General features: G+C 42.0%; 1 protein-coding gene across 1 annotated transcript in view; it reads right to left on the bottom strand.

The window, feature by feature from the left end:
- Positions 1-19,023, bottom strand: part of RRP15 (ribosomal RNA processing 15 homolog) — a 47,915-nt gene that overhangs the window by 17,308 nt on the left and 11,584 nt on the right. Inside the window, exon 4 of the mRNA XM_063125580.1 lies at positions 17,507-17,708. Within this exon, the coding sequence (XP_062981650.1) occupies positions 17,507-17,708 (202 nt within the window). The remainder of the gene's footprint in view (positions 1-17,506; positions 17,709-19,023) is intronic.

The following is a 19,023-nucleotide window of genomic DNA, read 5'->3' as shown; positions in this document are numbered from 1 at the left end:
AAATAAAATAGAGCCTAGGCAGCATTTGGGAGGACATAGGATTGTTTGGTTTTCTGGCTCTGAGGTTGGAAACAGGCCTCCAACACTCTCCCTGCCCCTGCCTCTCATAGCTGGCTGGTAGATAACTGTCCCTGCTACTTCTCCACGTTCAGAAAATGGAGCATGGAGATGGGGAAAAGGGGACATTCACAGGGAGGGGAGGAAGCCGGGGGCAGCAGCCATACGACATATCCTATGGCCAGTCAAGCCTCCTCCCCTTCCCTTCCCCGAAGCCTATGCTAGATGGGAGAAAAATGCCCATCTAGCTAAAATGCATTGAATACTTGTAAGCCTCCAAGTTTGGAGGCTTACGAGTACCCATGGCAGATCAGATAGGATTGCACCTTTAATGTGGCAGCACACAAGCACCAAATGACAACGTTGTTCATGTTTCTAACAAGCTGCCATTTGTTACAGCAGCAGAATTCTAAAAATCATTAGAATGTTAAAAATCCTCTAAACCAGGACCTAATCTTCAATTCTCATCCCTTCACTCATTGGGGGTGGGGTGGGGGCCTGAAATCCCAAGGTAACAAACCATGGTTTGTTCTTACATTTCAACCAGGCCAATGAAATCAAAATGAGAGACTTGCAAGTAAACATGTTTTGGACGAGGGTGTTAATAGCGTTTTGCTCATTACTTGGAGGACTCATTACCACAGCAAACTAATCTCAGTTTACTAGAAACATATTTAGCACTGAGAGATCAATTACAAAAATGAAAAAAGTCAAGATGACCCTTTGCAGACAATAAAACTAGGCCCAATTGAGACATTAGTTTTTACTGGGTGGCTAAATGCAAGTCACTGGAATGTGTCCAAAGCAATGTTAGAAAAACCCCTTGTTATTTAGGAATGTAAAATCTTTATTTTGCTTTGTACAAGATTGCAGCCAAGCTTTGAAGCTGAGAATTCACCTAGAAATTCTAGTGCTGTCACTGGGGTTTCCAAATCAAAGCACCAGGGAACCTTTAATTCCCAAGAAAATGAACAGCTTAGATGTAAAAACAAACCTAATTTTTAATGGGCAAGACAGAAGCTGGGACATGGGCAAATACTATCCTAAGTACAACTATGAGGGCTACAAGCTTTAATAGCAGGTTTAAAATTTAGCTGAGATTTATAAATGGGACTGAGGCTACTGTGCCAGCCACACAGATTTAGCACCTCCCTCCTCTGAATAGCAAAAAAGTGATTTAACCGTTACTTTAAAGTGGATTTTCCACTTCACCCAACACACTAACCCGGCAGGGGGCAGAGAGTGTTCTTATGTTGCCTGAATTCAGTACATTTTCCACAGGGTGGGTTAACATGTTGTCCGAATGTGGTGCATTTTCCACAGGGTTGTGTGATGGTTTGCGGTTTAATGCCTGTTTTGTAATGTAAGTATTTGTACTGTTTTAATTATGTTTGCAGATTAAAGATGTATTTGCTGTGTGTACTGCTGGAACAAAGTTGTTACGTAGTTAATTCTAGTGGGAGGGGAAGTGAGTGACCAGGATGTGTGAGTGAATGCTGATTGGCTGGTGGTTCAAAGGTTAGGATTGGTGGTTAGCAGGGAGTGGGAGGCGTTAACAGAGAAACAGTGAGAAGTCTGTGACAATTGAGAGAAGGGTTTTGGGTCTGTCAGAGCAAGGGTCTCGATTCAGTGTAGGAACATGTTTTATTATTTTGGGGAACAGAGTGAAGGGAGGAGAGAGTGTGGTCTAGAGAGGGTAGCGTAGGCAGGGTTGTATATGGAACTGTACTGAAACAAATAAGGTTGAACCTGATTAAACCATTATGCTCTTAAAGTGCATACTTTTAATAGACATTCTTTTTGTTTCACACTGGAGTGGTTTGTGAGGTACCTGAGGCAGGGTACAGGATTCAATGGTGGCAGTGGAAGGGAAGGTGCATGTGCAGGATGCTGGGCTGGGCTGGGCTGCTGTGATGCCAGACAAGGGTGGCGACTTACAGAGACAGTGAGTAGCACTCTGATGCCTGCTCCATTGCTGGGATCCTTTGATTTATAGGGAAGAATAAAGGAGGACCAGTGGAGACGGCATCACAGGTTGCTCGTCAACCATGCAGTCTGGCTTATTAACCACTCTGGACAATCCATCAACAAGTTCTCAAGGCGGCTTGTTTGAGAAAAAACACACCACACTGCATGGTTAACAAGCCACCTGTGGAAAACACACTGTATTGAGACAACAAGATAACTCGCCCTGCAAAAACGTACTGTGTTTAGACAACACAATAAGCCACAGTTCAACAACAACCCTGACTGTGTGTTGTGTGCACCCAGCCCTCAAGCTAGCAGGAAAGAACAACTGTGTCTTTTTCTCTCTGTAAAATTAGACAACTGAAGCAAACAGTGCTCAGTTGAAATCAATGTCAATACGGCATTGAGTATTCCTTAATGCTGATAGAATTTGAACTTGCTTCATTAAAGTCATTTTGCTTTGGTGTATTAATAAACAAGGATCATTTTTTCAGCTGCCTGGCGCCTACACTGTACTCCTTTCGTTGCCAGCTGAAGACCTTTTTATTCACTCAGTATTTTAACACTTAATTTTAACTTAAATTTAAATTATACTGTTTTAACTCTGTATTTTAACCTTATATCAATTTTGCTGCGTGGTTTTATCCTGGTTGTGCTTTTTATATTGTATTTTGTATTTGTGTTTTTAACTTGCTGGTTGTTTTATGATGGTTTTAATTTTTGTGAACCGCCCAGAGAGCTTCGGCTATTGGGCGGTATAAAAATGTAATAAATAAATAAATAAATAAATTTTACCTTCCAGAATCCCAAAATGATGGAGAATATTAAAAGATGACTCTCTTTCACGTTCCACTTTTGATCTATTAAATCAGAAGACTCTACACAAGAGAGACATCATTGCTCCAAAAGCCTCAAGAAGTTATTGCAGTTTTGGTAACATGCAAATTTATTTAGGTTTAACTAAAGGCAGATGATCAATCAATGAAAAACAACAACAACCTTGACTTGGCCAAGAGCTGTACTGAAAATAAATCTCAGACCTAACAATTGAAAGTGGGAATGCTGGAATTGGCAGTGTTGCCTTGAACAGAACAAAACCCAAACAGCAACGAGAGAGAGAGAGAGAGAGAGAGAGAGAGAGAGAGAGAGAGAGAGAGAGAGAGAGCGCACAAGTTATATTGGACTTCAGACACAAATATGAAAAAGCGATGTACACAACTGATCTCCCACAGTCTCATCAGCAGGTCTTAATCAGAAGGCTTAGCTGCAGCTGCTGGGAAGCGCAGCCAGTAAGCAAACACTACAAAGCCTTGTTTACAGCACCTGGTCTCCCTTCTATCCTGGATAACTTCATCTCCAGCACACAGCAAGCGTTTTAATTCCACCACTGTGTGGTTAATTAAGGCAGGACAAACACAGGTTCTCATTTTGAGCCTTGCTGGGGGACCACCCAAGGAAGGCGTCCCTCCCCACTTCCAATATTTTACAACCTCATTTTAGACTTGTTGCAATGATGGGAGTGTGGAATGAATGCATGCTTCAGATTGATATTCGCCAAGGAACCAAATCACTGAAGTCAAAGCATTTTTGACTTCACCCCCACTCCACCCCCGCCTGCCATTAAAGCAATTAAAAGCTACTGCTGCAATCCTACACATAGGTACCTGGGACTAAGTCCCACTGAACTAGCTTAGGGTGAGTTATTAGTGCAGGTTCTCAATATTTCAATTTCAAAGAGCTGTTACAGAAACTGCATGCATTGTAACTGATAAGAACATTCCCATTAGTCATTCAATTGATAGCAAGACTATTCCTGTCCTGTTCTGACACTTTCACTTTTGGGCATTCAAGATTCCACAGCAAGCATCCCAATATCTCCACAGAAGTGTCTCCTCTCCTCATTCATGCACCACTATGAGTTGTCAGTGGAAGCACACTGGATTAGGTCAGACATCTAATCCAACATGTGAAATATGTATTATTTTCCCCCAAGCTCCAATCAAAGTATCCAGGTGGTTGCTGCTGAAATCTAGGACACCAACAAACTGAAATGGTTACATCCACAACTGCAGAGGAATTCTAGAGCTCTAAGGTTTGCCTAGAAAACCCAGTGTGGGTGTCAGAGATTAGCTATTGCTCCCCCTCCCAATTCCAAGCACAGGAGGAGGAGCGAGGTTCATCATTTCCAGAGAGGAAAGGGCCACTCACTATAACAAGTAGATTTTGGGACCATTCTTTCTAGAACGAAGCCCTGGTGAACACTTTTTCAAAACTAAGATCTACATAAATACACATCACTTAAAATAGAAGCAAACGGAATAAAATATGCAATTCATATGCAATCTTCAGAACACTCACAGACATTTCCTATTGGATGAAGGCTTCAAACACAAACCTTTGTAGGGAATCTTTTCCACCACAATCAATGCAACTTGCTATCAAGTAAACAGTGCTATAACTAAACTATTAAAAAATTCTATAAGTGCATCCAAGCCAGGGTCCCCAAACCTTTTGGGTCAGAGGGTACATTTGGGATTTTGTGATCAATTTGACAAAATGGTTCCCAATGGGGGAAGGGCATGTCTATTCATAAAGAGACTACTACAGTGGGCATGGCCAGTCACAGAACACTCATTTCCCAGAAGACAAACTGGTGAGACTAAAAGAAAAGTAACCTGCCCAAGAACCTAAGTACAAGGCAGAGGTGGGGTCTGAGCTCCAAAACACAGTCACTCTTTTAAACCCCAATAAAGATGGCATTTCACTTTGTAGCATGTTAAAAAAAAATAGAAATCAAGAGGGGCATAGAGCCTGGTGGGTGCTAAATGAAGTGACCATAGGCACACTGTTGGAGACCCCAGACCTATGCTTTTCACCTTACAGAGTTTTAGTTTGAATGAAAAATGAAAGCATAACTACATTTGATAGAAATAAGCATGCATATAATCATGTTCAAGCCAAGACAATTAAGACCAGGGATGTTGAAACAGCAGCAATAACAGCATTTAACCCATGCTACTACTCACCTGTTAGTCAGTGGGCCTGTTCAAACAACATGCTAAGCCATGGTTAAGGTGTCACTAACCCTTTTGCAGCAAGTTGTTAGTAAGCATGGCTAAACCATGGTTATGTAGCCACCATGGTGAGGAAAAACACCATTCACACTACACATTAAGGCATCATAGTTAGCTCAAAATGTGTCATGGCTTAGTATGTTGTCTAAATAGGGCCAATGGGCAATTGCTACCCGTGCAGAGATACAATTTGCCACTTGCATGCTCATCGCTGGGTAATCTGAAGAGGGCAGTATGTCTGCTTTAGTATAGGGTCCTAATTATTCTTTTTCAGTCCTTAGGACTCTATGAAATTCAGAACATTGCCAAATAGCTCTCATGTGACCCAGTAGACAGGTGCCAAGTTACCACTGGAATTCTGGGTTGTACAACGTGTAAAATCAGTTCTAGGGGAGAAGGACTTCATTGTTCCAAGGAGGAGGGGAATACTTATTAACTTACATCAGCATCGCTAAGCTTGAGATGTTTTCAGGAGACTAAAATTCTATATAGAATTTCCTTTTTTTTAAAAAAAAACTTAGAATGTACTCCTGATGAGGGAAATGTCTGCACAGCCAACTGAGAGACTGGCAGTACTAGGGCCTAAATTCTCTGTTCATGAGCCAGGTAGGGTTAATGCTTTGTTGAACATCTTAATCCCGACCTGGAAAGATCAGACCATCTATCGGAAAGAATCCATTTTTATGCTAGTTTAGCCCTTGGCCTCCCTGGAGAACAGCCTGCCAAATCCTGGCCGTTCTGTACCAATCCCTAAATTAACTAATTTGTGATATGGACCATATACAAGGCTTGGAGGACTGTGCTTTGCCAGTGAATTCCAAAGTCTGTCTGATCTTACCAGGTTGGAATTAAGATATTAGAACAACAAAGTGTTCTTTTGGAGAGAGAGAAAGATAGATAAGCACTGTTTCCTAATGTGGGTTGCCTATTGGTGGCTGGAGAGAAGATCTTTTGTTAGGTCATAAAGGTGCTAAAAAGAAGGGGGTGGGATTACAGCTGGTTGGCTACTGCAAAGGAACTGAACACTGGGAGCAGATGAATCATGAGAGCACACAGATGCCGCTGTGTAAGAGCCAGGAATGGAAGAGCAGGGAAAGAGACCCGTTTATCTTCAGAGTCCTTGCTCCATATCCTACTAATAGGATAAGAACATCTGACTGGGACACTGGACATGGACTTCTTGGCTAAGGCCCTGCAGCTGTGAAACTCCCCCCAAGGAGAGGTTAGATTGGTGTCCTCATGGACAGGTAGTCAAGACACACACTACTTTTGCCAGGCCTTTTGATATATTTTAATTCCTACCTGCCTATGCATTTTTTTTTAATTGACCATCTGTTAATGCTCCTGGTTTTTTTCTGTATATTTATTGCGATTTGTTTTGGGGGCCTTTTTGAGGACCAAAAGTAATTTCACAAATATAAATAGCAGTGACTGAACAGATAGAATAGAATGTAGAATAGAATGTAGCAAGTCTGTTGGAAAAGAAAGGAGGCTAAATGGGTTTGCTTATAGTTCAGTGAACAAGTGACAAACACAAAGAAACCTAGATAGAAAGAGAACATTGATTCAGCATTTTATTATATTTATAATCTGCACTTCTACCAAGCCACTGAATATAAATGTGTGTGAGAGAGAGTTAGAGTTCCCAGGGGTCTCTCTTCCAGACTGGGCTAGATCTGCTTAGTTTCAGCTGCAGAACTGCATTGTGGGCTTTCCGATCATTTTCTGGTCATTTCCACAGACCCATTTGAAATTTACAAATCCAGACGGCTTACTTACCACAACAACACACACATCTGCTCAAACTTTCTCATGCAGGTTTACACAATCACAGCCACTACACACTTAATTAGAAACAGTAATGAATTTCAGAATGAGGGCAAAGTGCAAAAGATGAATATTTCAACCATATATTGCAAATGTATTCCGAATTGGGCCTCAAACCTGAAGTAATTTGGAATGGGCTTATCCCATCCTCAGGCCTCTTTGCTGCTGCCCCCTCCTGCTTGCCACATAAATGCACTTGGTTGTAGTAGCAGTAAGAAGGACTGCTGACAGGAGTGCCATTATGCCCTAAAACTCTGCTGCAGAAATACCTCAAGTGCCAGAAACTTTGGGAAATTCCTAGAGCTCTCAGTGTCCCAAGAATAAACCCAATGAGCCCTAGAGCTATATTTCCCAGGGATCCTGGTACCTAGGATGCTGCTATAGCAGGTCCTAAAGCATAATGTAGATTACAGTGAAAGGCCCCTACATTGCCACCAAGAACAGTCTGGGGGGAAGGGTAAATCTACTTCTTTTCTTGACAGATTTCTAAACTGACTTTTAGGACTTAAAGCCCTCACGAGACAGTGCACAAACAATAAACTGAACATACCATAGAAATCTAAAGTCACAATTCTCTAAATATATCCACAAACACCTCTAAAATGAACAGTACTACGAATCCTCAGGACAGAAATTAGCAAGATACAGATTGGGATTGAAAGGCACACTGGGGGAGTTCTTTTGGCGGGGCAGAGAGAGATCTAGACCCCCATCATGCTCCAGTTATATCAATGGAAATGTGACGGAACCAAGCTGCAGCATGGGGAGGGGCTGTGCCTCAGCAGTAGCGCACATGCTTTGCATGCAGGCAGCCCCAGGTTCAATCTCCACGTAAGGCAGGAAAAATTCCTGCTGGAAACCCTGGAGAGCCATTGCTGCCAATCAGTGTCGACAATACTGGGACAGATGGACCCACATTCTGACTCAGTGTAAGGCAGCTCCTTGTGTTCCTAAATAACTTTTTTCGCTTTCTTTTTGTGTGTGTGTGTGTGGGAAGAATTTTATACAAACCCATAATGAATTGCCCATGATTGAATATGTTCACTTGCCATTGCTAGTGTGTTATCTGGCGAGGAGCACAGTGAGCCTCAGCTTTCCTGACAAACTTGGGAGCTCCAGGAGAGAGCAATAATTGTCTCCATAGTTTATTATTTATTTATTTATTTATTTAGAGTATTTTTATCCCGCACCTCAGCCAAAAGGCTCTCGGAGCGGCTTACAATGTATCAGTAAAGAAGACAGTCCCTACCCTCAGGCTTACATTCTAAATGTAGTTCAGCAGGAACCCAGACCTCCACTCTAGTCCCAGGGTTGGGAAGATGGCTGGGGCTGCTGCATTGCCGACCTACTTTGAGTACTTCAACAGAGATTGTTCCCAACTGTGGGGAGCGGTTGTGGCTCAGTGGTAGCACATCTGCTTTGCATGCGGAAGGTCCCAGGTTCAATCCCGGGCATCTCCAGGTAGGGCAGGAAAAACTTCTGCCTGAAACCCTGGGGAGCAGTTGCCAGTCAGCATCGACAATGCTGGGCTAGATGAACCAATGGCTTGATTCAGTATAAGGCAGCTTCCTATGTTCCTATGTAACCTAACATACACACAGAGGCATGAGGTTAGAGACCAGCAAAAGGGTTGGGACCTGGTGACCTAATTTCCTACCAAGGCCAGCCAAAAATTATGAACCACTGAGCTCATCCATCACTACATTGTAACTGGAGGAATCACCAAATGGTAGAATAGAATAGTAAGTAGTCACAATAGTGTGCCAGAATTTAAGCAATAATGCTAAGGAAGTCCTTCAACTAATTTGTCTGTTGACTGCCAGGGCTGACTCTTATGAAATTGAAATATAGGTGATCTAACGTCACACTCTTTATACCCATTTATTATTATATAGCACCATCAATGTACATGGTGCTGTACATAGTAAAGACAAAAAACAGCAACACCCTGCCACATAGGCTTACATTCTAATAAAATCATAATAAAACAATAAGGGAAGTGAATGCACCAAATAGGCACAGGGGACAATAAAATTAACAGTGTGAAAGTAAGAACAAAGTCAAGTTCTAAAAGCTGTAGAAAAAAGAAAAGTTCTCAATTGAGCTTTAAAAACAGTAGTTGGACTCATGATCCGCAAATGCTCTGGAAGAGAATTCCAGGCATAAGGGGCAGCAAGAGAAAATGGACAAAGCCAAGCAAGAGAAGTAGAGACCTTAGGGTGGGTAAGAAACATGGCACTCAATGAACGAAGAACACGAGCGGGGTGTGATGAGAGTAGAAAGATAGGAAGGAGCTAGACTGTGACAAGCTTTGAAAGTCAACAGGAGAAGCTTATATTGGATTCTGAGGTGAACTGAAAGCCAATGAAGAGATTTCAGGAGTGGAGTAACATGATCATTGTGATGAGCCAAGAAGATGATCTTAGCAGCAGAGTGGTGAATAGAAACCAATGCCAACTGCATCCCATGGTAAGAGCCAACCCAACCCACATCCAAGTTTTCTAAAGCTCTAAAATAGCGTTTCAAGCTCTTGCTGATGCAGACATCATTTGAACATTTGACAACATACAACCTGCCAAACCCCAGTATTTAAAACTTAACGTTGCAGGAAAATAACCCTATATTACTAGCAAGATTTCAACAGAAGTGTCTGCTGATCATGTTACAACACTGCCTGAAGTGTGTTTTCCCATTTCCCCCCAATGCTTTAAATTTGCTGGGATTTAGCAAGTGTGATTTGCATTTTGTGAATACAGCTAAAGAAGTGTGTTATGCTAATCTTACATGCTGTATAAATCTCAGGGGTTTTTTTTTCTACTAGCCAAAAGTACATGACTGGAGAGGAGGAGGAGGGAGGAATCAATAAAGCACACAACGTGGCTCAAGTGTTACGTTCACACAAATTCAAAGCATAACTTGGAAAAATGTTACTGAAACACCTGTAAATATTTTAAGACTGACAATTTCCCTTACATTTTCTTAACATTTAAGAAAAAAAGAAGCAATGCTAATTTTAGTATGCCCAAAAAGCTATTAGACACGCAGGTAATAAGCCATTTTTTAGAATTCTCTACATATCCTACTGGCCCCTTCTCCACATGCAGAATGATTTAATACAGTTAAAAAAAGACATTAAAATCAACTTTTTCAACTGCCCTATTTGATGGATATTATATCTATTCATTGGCTGCATTTGGACACACTAATAATCCATTGCTTACTGTTACAGGAATTGCCTCAGATGAGCATTGGGCTCGCACACTGCCCTCACCTCTTCCACAGCATGGAGGAAATTTACGTGTCCGTGTTTTTTTTTTTTTTACTAACTGCAATTTAGTGTTATGACTGAACTCAGACATGAGAATTTCCAGTCTGCTCCTCTTACGTCACTTCTGATCATTTCCATAGCACTGAAGAATAGGTTATCATTACATCCAAACACAGCTACTCTGCTATTAATTAAGAGAGCAATCCTATAGCCCCTAAACAGTGTCTGGGTGGCCATAGGAATGTTCAGTTTACTGGCTCCAACCTTGGAGCTAGCAAACCGTGCTCACCGCCACCTCACCCTCTCCCTTGTAGCCAGCATGGGGAGAACCACATCAGCTACCTATCCGCACTCTGAAACTCGAGTGCAGAGACAGGCAAAAGAGGGAGGTCCCAGGGTTGGGGAGGGGAGGAGACCAGGGAAGTTTCCTTACACATCTTCCTATGCTCCCTCCAGCTTCCTTCCTTCCCATTCCAAAGCACTGTAGCTAGATGAGCAAAATCTCCCATCTAACAAAAATACAGGGCAGCCAGAACATGGAGGTGAGGGTTGCTGCCGTGCTCTGGCTGTCCTGTATTAGGATACTTGGCAGCCTTCGACTTTCGAGGCTGCTGGCTATCAACAACATGAGCAGATAGGATACATTCCCTTGATCCAAAAGAAATTCAGAGTTAGAGTGCTGCAAGACAAAAGTAATTGCCTATTTCCACAACTTACCCAAAAGCTAAAAGTCAATTTGGCATTAGAAAAATAGCGAGCTATGATTAGGAATTATCAGATTCATTTATTTAGAATTTTTTAGAATTACTTAGAATTATTTAGAATTGAGATGAATTCACAACAACTTGAGTAAAAAAATCTGAATGATTTCAGATTGTTCTTGCTATTTTTCAGCCCCAATGTAGAGACAGCTCTGAGGAAAGAACCAGAAAGAAAAGTAAAAGAAAATCTTCTTGCGTGAGTGCAAACTTAAAAGAAAATCAAAATCACAGGAATAATTAAGGTGGCTGGTTTAGTGCCAAGTCAAACGTTTTAAATAAAACATCTGTAGCTATGATGCTTCTAGAGTTCAATAAAGCAGTCCTAATTGGATTAGGTATTTTGGATGTCTGTGCATAATACACATCTTTTGATCTTGTATGTGCATCACAGGTCATTCCAGAGCACCCGGCCCTGTAGGTAACAACCAGAGCTCCCATTGCAACATATTGCAGCAACATAATGTATAGTGCTGGCTATTATTATTATTATTATTATTATTATTATTATTATTATTATTTATATAGCACCATCGATGTACATTAATTTAAGTTCATACATTACATTTGTACACATGCAAAAAAGAGAGGCATTTTGAGATTAAGTAATGAAGCAGTTGATTTATCGCTACTGTAATTTAATGTGTTTTTTTCTATTACAAGTTTCTACAATTTAGCCCTGCCTTCCAAACTGCTGAACAAGTTCCAAATTTCACCATAGATCATGCATTGCAATAGCAGAGGGAGAGTCCTGTATGCAGCTATGGTACTTAGAGCAGAGGTACAGAGCTGCAACATTGACTTGAAACCAGGACCTCTTCACATTTGCCAAACGATCTTCTGGACCGCTGAGGCTCATCCGCACTCCCCAAAGCAAAATTGGAAAAGCATAAGGGCGCACCTGCGCACACATACACATGTCCTCCCGGCCCGATTGCTCCTTTACAATGGCCACACTGGTGGGGAATGATGGGAGTTGCAGTCCAACCCATCTGGAGGTTGCCTTACACAGACTAGAGAAGGCTGCCTTACACAGACACATACCAAAGCTACATAGACATACATCTGTGAAAGGAAAGGAGGTAATAGCACACCAACGTGCGAGGCGTTTTCAAATTGCAGAAGGGAATGCGCTGCAGTGGGAAAGGGCGGAAGATTTGGGGTTGTGGGGCGGAGGACTGAAGACGGGGCAGTGCAGAAAGCATATTTGGGCCAGCACTATCCTGTTCCTTGGCCCATGTACAGCCTGCCTCTACTCTTTTTCCTCTATGCAGTGCCTTATCCTTCCCTCACCAAAGAAAAATCTACTGGCTCCCCTATCCCATCTCTCTCCCAGCAGCTGGTATCTTAGTACTCTATAAGTTCATGTCCAGGGCAGGTATTTCTGACAAGGCAGGTTGGGTTTACAATGTCAGGGTTAAAGACATGATATTCATAAAAGAAAGAGTGGGTATAAGAGAGTGTGGGTGTTATGCACTGATCGTACCCTGGAAAATACATCTCAATACCTGAGCCATATAATTGGGGATTAAAGGTGAAATAAGCATTATATCTCAGTTTACCTCCACACGAGGCCATGCTCAGAATAACTGCGCTCGACACGCTCAGAACTCAAATGCTCAAATCCCCAATCGCTCATCACTACCCCGCCCTAAATAGCATAAAATGAATTCAGCCTTCTCCTCCAAGCAGGCTTTCCAGATAAGGAAGATGGGAAAAGGGAGAGACCACAAGATCCTATCCAAAAACAGGCATTATGTACTTTGGAGGAAGGGGTGGGGAGAGAATATTACAGAAGTCAGCAGGTTCGGCAAGGATTAAGAAATACTTTGATAAACCATTAATGATATGAAAGGCAAAGCCCTTGGATGCAGTTCAAAAAAATAATTACTCCCATCTGAGCACACAAAACCTGCACAAAGGGCCAGTTTTAAAGTAGTACAAGCAAGTATTTACGCAGCAGACCATAGTACCTCACTGCGGCTATATAGGAAGGCAGGGAATGGGAGAATCTATATAGCTGGTGAATCTAAACAAGCATGCCCAGGCTAGGCCTACAGGTAAGAAGACAAGAAGCTGCCTTATACAGAATCAGGCCACTGGTCCATCTAGCAATGCTTTGCCTACACTGATTGGCAGCAGCTCTCCCAGGTTTCAGGCAGAAATGTTTCCTAGCCTAACCTGGAGATTGAATCTGGGACCTTCTGCATGTGTGAAGGTTACGTTATGGTGCAGTCCATTCTCTAAGGGATCATATGTGCCAATTTGAGAACAAATTTTAGCTGAAGTTAGTGAATGACCTTTGCAGTGTAGAGCTGAAACAGTTATCCTGGAAGGCACTCATGAGATTTATCACTTGCAGAGTTCAACTTAGCAGCTGCATATATTTCAACTTCACTGAGAGCCAGTGAGATATAATGGTTAGAGTAGTGGACAGTTATCCTGGACGTTATCCTCAGGAGATCCAGGTTCTAGTCCCCACTCAGCCATGAAGCTCTCTGGGTGACTTTCGGCCAGTCACTGACTCTCAGCCTAACCTACCTCACAGGGTTGTTGTGAGGATAAAATGGAGAGGAGGACCATGGGAGCTGCTTTGAGTTCCTTGCAAGAGGAAAAAAGACAGGATATAAATGTAATAATAATTATTAAAACTATATTTACTGCAGCATTGATGGGACAAGTCGTTATTTATGGGTTTAACATGCAGGGTATAGGAAAATCAGCACTGGCAGCTAGAATACCTGGGAGGCTGGGGAAAGGGCACACACCCCATCACGGCCACCGCCCAGCACTTCCCTTTTACTGTTGCCAGCCTCGTCTGAAGGAGAGTTGAGGGAGCTAGCTGTGAACCATCTAGGATGACAAGAAGACCACCACTTCCACCCTAGTCCCCCCTTGAACTCCATTTAAGACAAGCTCCTGTAGGCCCTTGGGAGTGTTGCAGGACTAGAAATAGTAGTGTGGATTATTTTTATTTATTTATATGGCCTGCTAATTCTGAATTTGCTCTGTGCTCTGTTTAGATTATTTCCTCATAATACTGAATTTATCCTATGAGTATTCAAATGTTGATTTTGTCTTATTTGAACTTAATATTATGTTTTGCAATGTTTGAAAAACCACAATTTGATATGAGTTTTGATATGTTAATGTTTATTGTTAGCCTCTTTGGGCACAATTTACGATGGAAAAGGAACACAGGATTAAATTTAAACCTCCTTATACAAATATTTGTGTTCCGTGGCCAGTAGCTATGCTGACTGGGAATTATGGGAGTTGCAATCCAACACATCTGGACGGAGCCAGGCTGTCCTATCAGATATAGACCATTTTTGATTCCCAACTTAAATGCATTCCTTTAAAAGTTGAAAGGTGGGAGTTAAACAAGAACTAAATTAGTCTTGACCAAGACCGGCATAGCAAAAGCCCCCAAAGAGTTAGTTCACTTGAACAGTGGTTAGAGATTTAAAGTTGAAGAGTTGCAGCAAGTGAAAACTAGGAAAATGAAGAATATCCATAAAGATCTAGATATTGCAGAAAGGACAAAGTTTCCTGAAATGTGTTTGATCTAAATTCCAGGATTTCATTTTCCCCTTCAACTTCATAACATTATTCAACAGAGGCAAAAAAAAAAAAAGAGAGAGAGAGAGATCAGATGTCAGGTTTGGAAAGCAGACAAATGTTTCTGGCATTCAAAACCAATTTTCTAATGTATGTGCAGTGGGATAGGGAGAAACCAAGACACCCCCAACTCATTTTTATCATGCCCAAAGACTGCCTGGACCTTTCAACTTTATTCTTTACAACCCTACAGAAACAAGTTTAACCTAGATCCTAATTTACTGACAGCATTTTTTGCTTATCAGTAGTTCTGTAGGTGGGATATACTGCCTGGTCAAAATGCAGAGTCTCCACTTGGCAACTATGCATATTGACCAGGTAATATATACAATTCACCCACACATGCTATCAGTTTGTGGAATCTCTTTTTAACCCACAATCAGAACACAAACATAAGAGGATATCTTTGCTCCTTATCCTGCAGTGTTCTAAGCTAAAGAGGGCCAAGCCCCACCCCCACCCACCGGTCAACCATCCACTCTCCTAAATATAACACAAGGGCTCAGGTATGGTTCTCCTTGTTATAACCTTGCTATGCCACAGCTTTGCTTTGTGTCATCCCTCCTATCTTTCATAGAGCCTCAAGGCCTACCATCCAAGATCCTCAAAGATTTCTAGGCGTAAGACTAGCTCTGTTGGCAACCAGAGAACTAACTCTAACCCCAGTGTTAGCGATGCAACTTGCCTATAAATCAGATTTGTGTGTGTGTGTATACACACCAACAGATTATGATTCTGAACAGCAGCATTAGTAGAGATCTTTTATTACAACGCCATTATTATTCTAATTCTCCAGCCTTTGAAATCAAGCAAACTGGACAGATTTAAGAAGAAATGGAACACTTGGCAATTGTCTTAAGTTATTATTATTACCCAATGAATTTTTAAAATACTTTAATCGTACACTTGCGTGAAATTCAGAGGGCTCTTCATGCCACGGAGTGTTTCGGCATGCTTCCCGAAAGCACACTAAACAAAGAACACATGACAAACTGTTGTCTCCCAACTGATTAAAGTATTTCTTGCTGGCACAAGAAAGCGGTTAGTTAACTCCTCCAGTGGCTCAGGGCCAAGAGAAGTATTCCACCCACTACCAAGCACAAAGTTCAAGCATGAACGCAAATATGTATTCTAAACATGCAGCTTCTGAAATCCTAGATTCTCAAACCCTGGGTCCTGCTCCCTTTAAAATCTGACTGATCCAACATCTTTGTCCTCATATGACTTTTTAAATACACATTTCTCTTGGAAGGAATACAGTGTCAGCCCTGCAACTAAGCTCGAACAGGTAACGCAAGGGAAAATAGCTCCACACGGCTTTTAATAAAACCAAAAACAAGTGAAGCACTGAAGACCATAGTCATATCCCAATTCAAATCAGCACAACCAATGGTCTTTCAGGGGGATGCCCCCAAACCATGCTATCCAGAATCCCATGACAGGCAATGGTAAGTGACAGATAAAGTATAATAAGGACAGAATTTCTGCTAGTCAAATGCTCAGAACATAAACAGCCCTACTGGGTTGGACTATCCACAAGCCAAGTATCCATAATGAGAGATGAGTGGTAAAACTCATGACTATGGCCACATGGGATGGACTCACAGATAATATAGAACCATGGTTTGTTCACAATAAACCACAATTCAGCTGTTGTCTGAATCTGAGCCTGCCCACGAACTATGGTTTGGAGACAAAATGGGAAGAAACCATGGTTTGAAGGTAGCTTGCGAACAATAGCATTTAGCACCGTGTACTGTTATGTTTGAGTTCACTGACCAGTGGAGGGAAAAAAACAATTAGGTTCCCCGCTCAAGAGGTTGCTGCACTATGGGCATGTATTCACAAAGCTGGGTGCTGAGCAAGTGGGAAAGAAATGCAGACAACCAGCTCTAAACTACAGATTGCCTGCCTGCTGTATGTCGATTGAACCATGGTGTGTGTTCTTGGTTAGCACAACGAATGGCTTCACTATATGTGAATTCAGTCAACACATGCAGAGAAGGAGGGGAGAACCAGCACCATAAAGAAACCCACTTGAAAGCAGATATCCAGAGAGCAGGAATTGCAACATCAAATCAGAACAAGACTGTGAGAGGAGCAGCGTCAACATACTTTTTTCTTCTTCAGCCAAGACTCAACAGCCAAATTGTTGAGGAGTCTCAGCACCTCCTGCAACTTTGAACACAATACCCAACTCCAATGCTATGAAAAATTAAGTTGCCCAGAACTGAACACCCAACAGTAAAGGGAGGAAAGGGCAAAAAAAGGGAAAAAATTATCTGTGACTGTTAGCATTATTCAATATATTCATCCCTCCATTAAGATCCACAACAAAATACCTAAGATGCTGCTGAAAATGGGAACTTGATGAGGACTTTATTTACCCAAGTCAACAGTAAAGGCCATTCGATGTATAGCTTCCAAAACTCTGCTTGACATTAAAGCAGCAGCTGAAGGAAGTCAAACCATTCAGTTGTCTTGGACAGTTGCTCAAGCTGCTTGGAATTCTTTAGTGAACACCACACTGCTTCTCCCTTGAAAGGCAGTGTGGTGTTCACCATTCGAGTGTGAACTGCACACACACAACAGAAACAGGCAGGATTTCTAACTCTCACTCAATGGCTTTATGCTAGTTCGCAAATTAGTTCTGCTGTCCTTTTGTGCAATTCAGATCATCCCCAGCATTAATTTCTGTAGCAAGACCACTGCTTCAATTGCTGCAAATGGCCCGCTGTACACATCACCTTTCTCCACACACACACTTGACCAAGGACTCTTGAGACTGCTCATTTGGGTAGAAAAGCTGTTGGGTGAACCAGCTCTAGTTGCATAACCAACGGAGGTCAAGAGAACAAAATTACACGGAAATGCAAACTGAATGGCCCACACTGCTTGCGGTAAGAAATACTGCTCCAAGGAGCAGTGCCTACCTGATTGCTTTTCAAGGATTTATTGGCAACACTTTGTTCAGCTTCCATTCCTTCCATTCCTCTTAGTACATTGATAAAGTCTCTTTTTGAAACAGACGAGATCAATTTAGCACGTTTTCTATCGGAACTCCCTGCTTCTTTCGCCTTCTCATCAACGTTTTTTTGATGCTTCCGGACAGCGTTGAATAACTGAACAACTCCCCTGGAGATTGAAGAAGTAGTTAGACATCCAAGTATCATTACCAAAACAATGCTGGCAACAGGTCTGGCAAGGATGAAAGTTTATTGCACTGTGGCACCTCAGCCACAGTGCACCAGACACACAAGGAGGTTGAGTGTAATAGTTTGAACACAGCCACGCTTACGAACTATACAAACCCAACAACAAAACATGGGTTCTCTTCATAGGTTTGTTTATGGTCAACAAGCCACTGTTTGTTAGCATGGCTGGGTTCAGACAAGATGAGAAGCCACATTCAACAACAAATCATGGTACGACGACAACCCATACTCAACCCTTGAGTGTGGGTTGTGTTGTCTGAACCCAGACAGTGACTATATAGTGCTATAGAAAAGCGCCTCCCCATGTTTTGGCAGGAAGGCTACTCTGTAAATAGTAGTCAGTTACTGAAGGAGGTGTGAGGACCTCCCTCCCATTCCTACAGGGTCTCTAGCAGGTTTTTTTTAACTATTAACTTTATCCTCCAATCTTCAGTAAAGATGCATGTTGCACCTTCCTCTAAAACGAAACAAGCCTCCTTTCACACTCAGGTACCTTGGCTCTGTGAATCAAGTCAGATTAGAAAGGGCACTTCCTTAGGGTAAAATTGCTGTTATTGACATACACCTTAGGGTATTTGCATAAATGGGTTTCTATGATAGTGGCTTGCCCAGGGTGTTTTAACTTTCTCCAGTGTGCCCAAAATACTCTTATCCTTGCCAAGTGTCATAACATGCAAAAATAGGAGACAGTATAAGAACTCAAAAGGAAGTAATTCAGTCAATACACACAAGTAGTAAACTAATCTACACAAGCATGCCACTTGTTGCTCTCTGCAGAGTTCCCTAATGTTGATTTCTACCTATTACCATCACCCATCAGATTGGTTCTTTAAATTGTGTTCATTGAAATACTGTAGAGATAGGCAGCCTGGTGCCCTCCAGAAGGTTTGGACTAAAATAACCATCAATCCCAGCCAGCATGGCCAATGGTAAGGGATTATGGAAGTTGTAGCCCAAAACATCTGGAGAGCACAGGGTTCATACAGGCTTCATTACTAGTAATACTTTGACACACAGTGATGTTGAAAAACAGCGGTCATCGTAGCATTTCCATCACTGCAGCTGCCCGTTCTGCTGAAATCACAGAAGCTGCCATGGCTGTCCCACAGGAAAGCTGCTTCCACACTACCATGTCTCCAAGTACATAATCACATGAAGAAAATAAATACCACTTGTTTGTGTAAACCAGCCCTTACATGGCCCACTAGAGTGGAAAATTCTGGCACGAGGTCATG

This window comes from Elgaria multicarinata, chromosome 4, assembly GCF_023053635.1.
Source record: "Elgaria multicarinata webbii isolate HBS135686 ecotype San Diego chromosome 4, rElgMul1.1.pri, whole genome shotgun sequence".
Taxonomy (NCBI): Eukaryota; Metazoa; Chordata; class Lepidosauria; order Squamata; family Anguidae; genus Elgaria; species Elgaria multicarinata.
This window is presented reverse-complemented; position numbering and strand designations above follow the sequence as displayed.